General features: G+C 38.3%; 1 protein-coding gene across 1 annotated transcript in view; it reads right to left on the bottom strand.

Annotated features, from left to right (window-relative positions):
- The window catches only part of MRPL48 (mitochondrial ribosomal protein L48), a 43,433-nt gene extending 32,714 nt beyond the window's left edge, over window positions 1–10,719 (bottom strand). The window contains exons 1-2 of the mRNA XM_054576256.1: window positions 10,565–10,719; window positions 2,532–2,581 (exon numbers count right to left, since the gene is read on the bottom strand). Of these exons, the coding sequence (XP_054432231.1) occupies window positions 2,532–2,581; window positions 10,565–10,585 (71 nt within the window). The 5' untranslated portion in view covers window positions 10,586–10,719. The remainder of the gene's footprint in view (window positions 1–2,531; window positions 2,582–10,564) is intronic.
- Between the last annotated feature and the right edge of the window lie 1,663 nt (window positions 10,720–12,382).

Genomic DNA, 12,382 nt, shown 5'->3' with positions numbered 1-12,382 from the left:
TATAAGGGGGACTTAAGCATCAGGGAAGGGAACAGGGTGAAAGAGGTCATCAGGGGCCAGTTTCTGAAGCACGCTGCGCTAAGCAGTTTGGTCTTTGTGTAGGCAGTGGGAAGCTTCTGGCAGAGTTTAAGCACAGGAGTGATATGTTTAAGTTTAAGTTTTGGAAAGTTGCCCAGGTTGGATAGCTCAGTTGATTAGAGCATCGTCCCAATATGCCAAGGTTGCAGGTTTAATCCCTGGTCAGGGCACACACAAGAATCAACCAATGAATGAAAAATAAGTGGAAATAACAAATCGATGTCTCTCTCTCTCTCTTCCTCTCTCAAGTCAATAAATAAAATAACTTTTGTAAAGTTAACCCTGGAAGTAGGTGAGAAATGAATGGGAAGAGGTGAGACTGAGGCAAGAGAACCAATGAGGTGGTCCTTGCAGTAGCCTTGCATTATTAGAACATGTTCAGGGAGGATGGAGAGGAAGGGACAGCAATGAGAGCCAGACTGGACAGAGAAGCCAGAGAACATGGAGTAGGGTAAAATGGTCCTGTTAGGCTGACTTGGTAATCCGAGTATTTTAGTTCAGCATCCTGCAAAGCTTTCACACTATACTGTGGAATAAGTTAGAGACTAGTAGACCTGTGATTAAATGCTGACTCCACCATTTCCGAACTGACCTTAAGCAAGTTGTTATATATCTCTGTAATTTCGCTATCTCATCTTTAAAATGCAGATAATAATAGTATAATCTCATGGGACTGAAAATCTATCTTAAACTCTCTGAGCCAGTTTCCTCTTTTGTAAAATGACAATATTTATATTTGTCCTGTAGTATTTTTTGTTAAGATTAGAAAGAACATATAAAATACCTAGCATGGTGCTATAGTAAGTGCATACTGAATAGCTGACTGATTAATGGAAAAACAGATTAAGATGGAAAGGGAATGATAGGGAAAAGGCTTCAATAAATGTAAAGGATTAAAGAAATCATGCAGGCTCATGAGTGTCATGTGGTCCAGGAAGATAGTCAACTCCTCACCCACTCAGTGGGTATCTGCTGAATAGAGAAATAAACAAACTACCAAATGCTCTTCCTTACCATCAAGAGAAAAAACAATGGAGAGGTATATGCAGAAGAGTGAAAAAAACAACTCGGGTTTGAATCCTAACTCCAACTCATATTAGCTATGTCATCTTAGAGCTATCAATTAACCATTCTGAACCTGTTCTTTATGCATAAAATTGAGATAACATCACCTGTTTCACCAGATCATTATGGAGAGCTATTAATTCATTATTATATGAGATTTTATAGATATATGATCATATATGAGATTTTATACATATAAAATATATAATTATATTATATATTATAATATAATACATACTTATATAATTATATAATATATTAAAATATAACAATATAAAAAATATATATACATATAAAATGTGTCAGATGGTGATACCTGCTATGAAAAATAAAGCAAGGTAAGGAGATAGAGATTGATGGAGGTGTAGTCAGGAAAGTCCTCTATAATGAGATGACATTTGGGCACAAACCTGAATGAAGTGAGAGGGCAAACCATACGGATATCTGAGGGGAGAATATGCAAAGATCCTTAGGTGAGAGGGTGCTTAGATCATCATGAAATAGAAAGGGAGCCAGTGTGGCTAAAATTGAGTAAGTAGTAATATACAGTGAGGAAATAGATTATATAAAGACTTGTAAGCCATAAGAATTGTAGCTCTTATTTTGATGGAACAGTTCTGAGGGAGAAGTGATATGAGCTAACTTGATTTTAAAGGAATCACTCTGATATTAGTGCTAAGGATAGAAGACGACAGTGAAAGCAGGGAGAACAATTAGAAGGAAGAATGATGGTAGTTAAGAAGATAAGAAGCTGGCCCTGGCCAGGTGGCTCAGTTGGTTGGAGTGTCATCCCATGCACAAAAGTTTCCAGTTCAACCCCTGGTCAGGGCACATACCTAGGTTGCAGGTTCGAGCCCTGATCGGGGCACATGTGGGAGGCAACCGTCAATGTTTCTCTCTTGCATTGATATTTCTCTCTCTCTCTCTTTCTCCCCTTTCCTCTCTCTCTAAAATCAGTAAACATATCCTCAGGGAAAGATAAAAAAGAAAATTCTTATACATCAAAAAGAAGTGGTTTTTAAAAAATATTAAGGAACTACTCCCTAGTAGATTAGCAAAACAGAAAGTATGAGACCTGAAACTAGAGGTGAGAAATGGTTTAATTCTGTAATATTTCAAAAGTTGAGCCAACAGGATTGATTAAAGAATTGGATGGAGAGTGAGAGAAATAACAATGTCAAGGATGACTCCAAGGATTTTGGCCCAAGCAACTAGATGAATGGAGTTGCCATTCACTGAGAATGGGGAAAGAGCAAGATGGCAGGGGAGTTCACACCTGAGATGCTCAGGAGACGTGCAAGTGGAAATGATGAAAGAAAAATGCTGTGTGAACTACCTAGCACAATGCAAAATTAACTATATTTAACAACTGTTATTAATATCCTTACCTTAAGAGGAGAAAGGCTTGCTTAACAATATCGTTCTTCAAGCACAGCACCTACAGCAAAACAGCCATGTTAGGACACTCTTAAGAACTGATAAACTTCAAGCACCTCTTCACAAAGAGGCTAGAAACCCATAGCACGCAAACCAAAAGGACCCAAAGGCTCTTGTTTAGCAAAGAACTGTCCCATAGTTAATACGAAACGTGCAGACAAACCAAGGTCAGCTTTTTTTCTTATTCTACCTACTACAGAAAATGCTCTGAAAACAAAAGCCCCCACTTGCATGCTGTCTTCTTTTATAAAAGAAAGAGAGAAAGAAAAGAAAGAAAAAGAAAGAAAGAAAGAAAGAACCTTATTTCCTCTTTCCAATTTGTTCTATTTTTTTCTAATATCAATCAACAACTATTATGCTTCTGCCAAGCACAGGCACCATGAGACAGACTTTCTTAACTTCTTCCCTAATTCTCAAAATACTGCAAAGCAATTTTATAGGTGAGGCAAGTAAGGCCCATTGAGGTGATAGTCCAAGAAATTATAGCCAGTAAGTAGTTAAGAGAACTGTTCTACTTCAAAGGCTATTTGCTCTACTACAACACACTCTCTCTCTCATAGTAATAATAGTGATACTAACATCAACAAAACAATAATAATGAGAGGAGACAGTAGTAATAGAGGCTTCTCTCCCTGAGGTTTCCCCCTCCCCAGTTATTTCAACCTCAGTCTGTCCTACTGGGTGCACACACAAAAGATCACTGGTATAGAGAGTAAGTCTATTTTTATAAAGTAACTAGATAATAAATACTAAATGTCCCTAGGTCCCATAACATAAAGAGAAAATCCTGTCCAATGTGGGTAAATTTCAACTCCTCCAACATGTATGTGTGAAAAGCCTTTTATACAGAAACAAAGTCTGAGAAACTGTCACAAACAATAGGTGCCTAAGGAGACCTGACAACTAAATGTAACATAATATCCTGGATGGGATTCTGGAACAGAAAAAGGTATTAGATGAAAGAAAGAAAGAGAGAAAGAGAGAAAGAGAGAGAGAAAGAGAGAGAGAAAGAGAGAGAGAGAAAGAGAGAGAGAGAAAGAGAGAGAGAGAGAAAGAGAGAGAAAAAGAGAGAGAGAAAGAGAGAGAGGGGGAGGGAGGGAGAAAGATGAATAAAATGTTGACTTTAATTAGTAATAATATATCAATACTAGTTCATTAATTATGAAAAATGCACCACACTAATGTAAGATAATAGGGAAAAGTAGATGTAAGGTACATGGGAATTCTCCATATTATCTTTACAACTTTTCTGTAATTCTAAAACTACTCTAAAATAAAGTTTATTATAAAAAAGACCATTGTATGCCAACTACTGTGCTGAATATTAAAGGGAATATAAAAACAAAAATGTAAAAACATGAGTGAACTGTGAAACCAGTATGCTAAGTGAAAGAAATTAATCACGAGGACCAAATATATGACTACATTTATATGAAATACTGGAAATAGTCAAATCTAAAGGGAAAGAAAGTAAATTAGTGGTTGACTAGTACTGAGGGTTTGAGGAGCTGGGGATGACAGCCCAGGGATCTGAGGTTTCTTTTTGGGGTGATGAATGTTCTAAAATTGATTGTAATCATGGTTGCATAACTCTGAATATATTAAAAGCCAATGAATTGTACACTTTAAATGAGTGAATTGTATGGTACTTGAATTATATCTCAATAAAGCTGTTACAAAATGTAATAAGCACAATCCCTAATTTATAGTTCAAATGGCTGGAGATATGGGTATACATTTCTGTCAAACAGCTAAGCAATAGTATAAGCATTATATGATTAAGTCACAATAAGTGGTACGAACAACAAGCACTTCTGGCAGGAAATCCAGTTGAAGATGCCCAGAAGAAGTTCTTAGCTTTTGGGCTGTTATTGATGTTGCTGAGAATCTGCTCAAAGTCATGAACCTTCTCCCCAGACCAATACATATAGGCATGGATATACAAAAGTTTGCCTTAACCTCTTAACATCGCCCATAGGCCACTATGCTAAACCAAGAGATCCTCAAGGGCAAGGGTCATATTGTATTCCTCTGGGGCACATTGTAGACATTCAATCAAGGTTTGTTTTGGTGAATAAATAAATTATTAGAAAGAAGTGAATGAGTGATAATCAATGCTGCCACCTGTTAAGCACCCACAGCATTTTTTTTAAAGATTTTATCTATTCATTTTTAGAGAGAGGGGAAGAGAGAGAAAAAGAAAGGGAGAGAAACATCGATATGCAAGAGATACACCTATCAGTTGCTTCTTGCAGGCCCCCAGCCAGGTTCAATTCCTGGTCAGGGCACATGTCGGGGTTGCAGGCCAGGTCCCCCGTTGGGGGGTGTGTAAGATATTTCTCTCACACACTGATGTTTCTCTCCCTCTTTTTATCCTTCCCTTTCCCTCTCTCTAAAAATAAATAAAATTAAAAAAAGAAAAAAAGAAAACCAGTGAACAGTATATATTCTTAAGTGGGTCACTTCAAACAGAAGAGGTACTGGGTGGGAAGAAAGATCTAGATGAGACTGATTTTTTCCTCACTTTAATTGTTCAGATTTTTGAGTCTCTACAATAGCAAAGGATTTAATTATCTAAAAGCCAGGCTTAAAGGTTGACAACTTTCTGGAAGACATTCAAACTGTGGTGTGAATACTCCCTTTCAGCTCTGGGAAACGCGCTTCCTCTCCCTGCAATGCTCAGCAGTATTTATCAGGACCAAAGTAATCTATTCTGGGACTTTATCCACAAATACTCCCTCCTTCCAGTCAGCAAATGAAGAGCAGCTCCAGCTCTGGAGCAAATGGAAGAGGAGGGCAGTGACGCTAGTGAATGAATGAATGAGGACACAGCTGCTACAATGGGTTGCAAAAATACTTGTCCCAGGAGCTTGGGAGCCAAGAACCAGGAAAGGACTTCACAGTTACCAAAGAAGCTAAGTCATGGGGCAAAACCTATAGTTCTCGAGTAGCTTCAGACACCAGACCCCAGAGCGGGTGCTGCCAGCACTGGGGTCAGGGGCCCATAAGGCAAGCAACTGAGAGCTGTTTTATGAAAGTTAACAGAATATATTTGTATATTAATAAATATTATTTAAAATGCCTTTTTTTACTATTACTTATGAATACATCCATTGTGCTAAGCACTTTACACAGACTATTTCAATTAATCTTTAAACCAGTCCTTTGATAGAAGCATTATTGACATAATTGCCTCTGTTTTGTAAGAGGAAAATACAGAGGCTTAGGTAAATTGCCCAAAGTTATAGGCTTGATAAGAGGTGCTTAGAATTCTAACCCGTCTGTCTGAATCCAAAGGGCACATTTTCCATTCTGCCACACTACCTCTCAAAAGAGCAATACCAGTTTATATTCATGAAATTCACATGCTAATAATAGCCTCAATAATCCTACTATTTGTTGAGCACCTGTTATTTACCAGACATTATTTCCTTTAATGCTCACAACCATTCTGTGAGGTAAATATTTTTGCTCCCATTTTACTGTGAGGAAACCAAAGCTCAGAAAAGAGAACTAATATGTCCAATGCACAGTGCTAGTAAATATGTTCTAGATGATCTTTTCCTAAGTTCTTTCAAAACTGCTTTTGTTTATAGTTTTTGTTTAGTCATTCTCTTCTGAAGATGTTTAATACATGTACTATCAAAATTTGTCTTTGCACTTTATGGCAGTTAGGAGCACAGGTTATAGATCCCCAGAGATGTGGATTTGAATATCAGCACCTGCGTTTTACTAGCTGTATGATCTTTGGCAAGTCAGTTAAGGAATACATGACCTCAGATACCATATGACTTCATTTATATGCAATGACCAGAACAGACAATACCACAGAGACAGAAAGTAGATTAGTGGCTTCCAGGGGGTAGATAGGGGGATTGGGGAATCAGTGACTTCCTATGGGTACAGGGTTTCTTTTTTGAGTGATGAAAATGTTCTGGAATTAGATAGTGGTGATGGCTGCACAACTTTGAATATATTAAAAACCACTGAAGTTTCCACTTTTAAAGGGTGAATATTATGGTATGTGAATTATATCTCAGTATTTTTTTAAAAAAGAAATATCTGCTCTCACATCATAACTTCTAGATGACACTTCTAGGTCACATCTAGGCTCGATTAAACCCAATTCCCTAACTTCACCCAGGACTAAATTCAGTTTCAAAATACCTGTGGTCATCTCCTGAAATGCCCTATCTCCCCAATTCTCACCCCAATACTTCTCTGCACATTCTTACTTGATCCAGCACCACTGCTTCTCTCCCTCCCAATTTCTTCAGGGCCCTCTGAAACCCCCAGTGTGTTCTCATTACAGGGTGTTTGCACACGCTATCCTTGTCTGAATTCTGTCATTCTTTAAGTCTTTGTCATGTAACAACCTCAAGAATACTTTTCTGACTATGCAGACTTGCTCGGATCCTATTGTTACACATTCATACATCACCCAGAATTCTTTCTTTTGTGGCACTTATCACAATGATTTATAATTAGTGTGTCTTTTTTGCTAGGAATACAAGTTCCATGAACACAGAAAACTGCTACATCCCAGCATCTGCCACACTCTCTATACATATCAAGTGCTCAATAATTATTTACTGATAAAATTAGTAAATGCCTTCAAACCTTACTTCATTATCTGTAAAGAGGTTATAAAAATATTTACCTCACCTGGCTGGTGTGGCTCAGTGGATTGAGCACTGGCCTGCAAACCAAAGGGTCTCTGGTTCAATTCCCAGTCAGGGTACATGCCTGGGTTACCAGCCAGATCCCCAGTGAGGGGCGCATGAGAGGCAAGCATACATTAATGTTTCTCTCCCTCTCTTTCTCCTTCCCTTCCCCTCTCCCTAAAAATAAATAAAATCTTTAAAAAAATATTTACCTCATAGAGAAGTTGATATGATTAAATTAGATAATATATATATAAAGGGCTTAAGAAGTGCAAGGCACATTGTTAATGGTTAGATAGGTCACAATGGTGATGATTCAGCTCCTCATTTATTAAACAATATATACCTTAGTGTGTGTCAGGTGCTGAAGATAAAATCATGAACAAAATAGAAAAATACCCCTGTCCTCCACCAAAAGTCTATTAGTGACCAAGAAATAGCAAACTTTTTGACAATTTTACTGGGATTTTGGACTCCCTGCCCTTCTAGGCACTATAAATTTGTTTCCTATTTCCATCTTCTTATGTCCTCCTAACTCATATCTGTTGGTTTGTCATTTGTTCATATGAACTCTGCTCCATGTTAGCCTTTAATGTTTTCACTTGAACTATGAGATCTGTCCCCAAAGTTGCTCTTTCTGGGCTCTCATCTTGATCAATTAGTATGTTTTCTGGGGTTTGATGAAAATCAGCATTAGTGTCTTAGTCAGATCTACCCTACTCTACTACTTCTGTTGACTCAAAGAAGTGCATGATTCCACCCAGTTTTATTCCAGTAAAGAGGGCTTCTCACTCATCTAAAATTTGAAATGATTATAAGCTAAAAACTTCTTAGGGTTCCAAAGAAAGAGAACTAAAAGTCTGAAGTTTTAGCATCAGCTCTACCATGTACATACCATGTAATGTCAACATTTGTTCATTCACTTATTCATTCAATATTTACCAGTTATCTACTTTAAGCCACTGTAGATTGAGTACATACAGACATGAAGAAAATACAGTTACCTACCCTCATATATTTCTTAGGATAGTAGATGTGCAAATTACTTATTACATTGCAATGAGAGATCAGTATTATGGACTGTATAGGTCACAAAAAAGGAAGAACCAATGCCCTGGCCAAGTGGCTCAGTTGGTTGGAGCATTGCCCCACACACCAAAAGGTCGCTATGTGACCAGTCAGGGCACATATCTAAATTGAGGGTTTAATCCCTGGCTGGTATGCGAATGGGAGACAATGGATCGATGTTTCCCTCTCACTCAATGTTTCTCACTCTCTCTTTCTCCCCCTTCCTTTCCTTAATATCAAGAAACATATCCTCAGGTGAGAATAAACAAACAAACAAACAAACAAACAGGCTGACAACTGGGAAGGTCAAGGAATGCTTTCGTTCTTCATTTCACATCTGAGGAAAACCAAGATTATTATCAAATTAGTGAGATGTGAAATACTCAGAAAAGGAAAGGCAGTGAGGTCTTAGAGGAGTAGCAAATCTAGGCTCTAGTGTCAGTACTGCCACTTAAGAGGCTATTGGCCTATAAGCAAGGTGTTCATTCATTCAGGCACTCAGAACATTTGAGAACCTATTATGTACCATACACTGCCAGAAGCTTCTATTTCCTCATCTTGCACTTGCCAGGATCATCTGAGAATATTATGAAGATCAAATTAAATTATGCAAATGAAGCATTTTATTATAGAATATCAATATTCCTATTTGTATAGTCCTTCACACCTTACAAAGTACTCTTACATTATCTTCTATAATCTTTTAGATTACAAACAACAGTTTCAGTTAGTGGGCATCATCATCTGCATTTTACAGATGAGAAACTGAAGCAGAGAGAGGTCAAATAACCTGCCAATGGTCATACAGGTAGCAAGAGATAGAACCTAGGTCTCATGCAAATCCCATTGGTTTTCCTTATAACTGTATAGTATTAACTAACACTTCCAGACAGGCTGAGACAAGTATGGTCATAAGGCTGCACATGATTAGGTGCCAAAAACATAACACCAGTTAGAAGTTCAGGAAATAAACAGGCACTTTAGCTGGAGTAATCAGAAACATTTTATGGAAAAAATGAGATGAGCTGGGCCTTGAAGGAAGGTGCACTTGTATAAATGGTGACAAGGATAAGCGCACTCCAAGTGAGAAGACCACAAGATCAAGAATCAGGAATTCAGCATTTGGCAAATAAATGAGAGACTATCTGGACAAAGCAGCAGAGGAAATGGAAGGGTAGTCTACAAAGGAGTCTAAAAGGAAAAAATGGCATCACATTTAGAAGGGCCCTATCTGCCCTTATATCTTTAGGTAATAACCTGAAGATATAAACATATTTCCAATGGTTAAAAAAAAAAGTTCCTTGAAAAATGATCCTCCCTTTTAGCATTCCTCAGAATCAAGGCAAATAAAGCAGAAGTGTGGAGTCACTGATCTGACCATCTTTAACAACAGATTTTTGAAACTTGCTGATTTTTTCTCTATTATTCTTTCACCAGATCTGGCCCAATTCTCACAATGTGGCTAAGGTGAACAACAATGAGTTATTTCATTCAGAATGATATGATGTTTAAGCTGCAGAAATTCAGGGGCCGCAACAAGATAACTACTAGTAAACCATGAGCAGCAATGATCATGCTAATCTATGTGTCATGGTGATATAGTCTCTGCAATTAATACATAAAATAAAATTTTAACAATAATTGCTAAAAATAAGTCGTTAATTTACCAATCAGCACATAACACAACTGAAAGAGCACAACTGAAATCTGTTTAGTCTGTTAAGAGGACAAGGGAAGGACAAGGAATGCATTTATGGTGGTTCATACGGTTTTACTGCAGTCACTTTAAATAAGGTTTTATAAGTAAAATGTATTTTATTACCACCCTTTCGTTATCGCCAAGTAGCGTCACATCAGTTCAGAACGTCAAAACGGTATTCTTAGAAAAAAAATTTTTGGAAGTTGATGAGTTAACGCAAAAATCAAGTGACCTGTTCAAGGTCATACTGGGACCTGCCCTGGTGTCGTGACTCCCAGCACGGGGAATCTTCCTTTTCCAGGCCAATGGGCGAGGAGGATAGCTAGTGACAAGTGCATGGCGCGCGGGATTGTGCGACCAAGTGCCACCGGAGTAGAGAGGAAAGAGCACAACCCTTTGATTACAAGGCGCCGCATGTGCTGCCGGGAAGAGCCAAGTTCTCGCCAGTGTCTACATCCGGATGCCTGCAGAGGCGGTGATGGCCCAGGCCACTTCCCAGCTTGGCTCAGCGCACCACCTCCCTTGCGCCCGGCGTGCGTAGAACCCACGTTACCTTTCCCAGAGCTCCGGTCATCGTTTGCTGAGGCGGCCTGTTATTGTGTAAACCGAAGATGGGTGCAAGCAGTTGCACTCCCTGGTCGGCTGACAACACGGGAGTGACGGCCTTGATCGGGTCCAGTAACAATATCCGACCGAGAGTCACTCAACGGCCGCAGCACCTTGGTTCCGGCAGTTTCTTAGACTCTTTGTCCAGAAATCCCCCGCAGACTCCGCCCTCACTACAACGCAAATGTAACCTTAACGGCTTTCTCCGAACAGAATTAATTGCTATATTTTGTTGCTCAGACACTTGTCACATAATTCTGCTGTTTCGTCTACCATACTATATATTGTCACTCTCTCTTTCTCATATTTAACTGGGAGTTTCTCAAGGACTGAGATCCTGTCTGATTAATTCATTCTACTGTCTAACACAGAACATGGAGATCTGACTTCCAACCACTATTTAAAAGCTGATTGGGGTGGGGGCGAGGGGAGCTGATTGATCCTAAGTGAACCTTTCTGATATTCAATTGCCCCATAATAATTGATAATAACTTTTTTTATTGCGTGACCACTATGTGCAATGTATTATGCTCAGCGCACCACTTAACTGTGACTTTGTCTCTTTAAATGGTCTCTTAGCAACTCTGCCCTGATTTACCTACATAGCCCTTTGTAGCTCTTTGGAATTTCATCATAGGAAGGACTGATAAAACAATAGGGTAAAAAAATCTTGGCAGGGTTTCTGACAATAAAGCAAACTCCCTGTCACTGAAGCCCCATTCATATTTCCAATTTTTACACCTTTTCCTTGCTAAAAACAACAACAATAATAATAACAAAAACAGTAAGAGTAGCAGCAATAATAATAAAAACAATAAAAATAACTGCATATATGTTATTTTACTTGATGTTTATTTCATGTAACCAGGTACTCCCTTCATGCACGGAGTCTTTTTATCTCTGTGATTGGAATTCCTTATTGCTTTTTAATTGTCTGTTTATGACTTGGTCTCCCCACTAATTTCCATGAGCCACTTTTTAAAACATGTACATATTTTAGGTGTACAATATGATGATTTGATATTCATAGTGGAATCATTACTACAGTCACTCTAATTAACATATCATTCCCTTACATATTTACCTTTTTGTGTGTGTGATGAGAGCATCTAAAATCTACTGTCTTAGCATATTTCCATTATTTAACACAGTATTTTTAAATTATAGCTATAATGCTCTTCATTAGATCTCTAGACTTACTCATCCTACATAACTGGAACTTTGTACCCTTTGAACAACATCTCCCATTCTCTCCACCACATGCCCGCCCCCCGCCCCAAGCCCTGGTAACTATCATTCTAAACTCTGCTTCTGTGAGTGTGGATTACATTCCACATATAGGAGAGATCATGGAGTACTTGTCTTTCTGTACATGGCTTATTTCATTTAGCATAATGTCCTCAGGTTCATCCATGTTGTCTCAAACGATAGATTTCCCTCCTTTTTAAAGGCTGGTGTAATCTGCCATTAATTATATATACTGTTTATACTGTTTTCCATAATGGCTGTACTAATTTACATTCCCACCCATAGTGTGCAAGTGTTCTCTTTTCTCCACATCCCTGCCAACATTTATAAATGTTACCATTTCTGTTTATCCCCTTACATCCATTTCACAGGAATGATGTGGTGTGGTCACTCCAGTCTACCATAACTTGCACAGCCTGTTATTCATGCCCTTAATACAGTGTCTTATAACTATTTGTTTACATGGACCTTATGAAACTTTATTGAAAGTAGGAGGATATGTACATTTTCTCATGTT

This window comes from Pteronotus mesoamericanus, unplaced genomic scaffold, assembly GCF_021234165.1.
Source record: "Pteronotus mesoamericanus isolate MK-2021 breed Mesoamerican mustached bat unplaced genomic scaffold, CSHL_Meso_final contig_33, whole genome shotgun sequence".
NCBI classification, from domain to species: Eukaryota; Metazoa; Chordata; class Mammalia; order Chiroptera; family Mormoopidae; genus Pteronotus; species Pteronotus mesoamericanus.
This window is presented reverse-complemented; position numbering and strand designations above follow the sequence as displayed.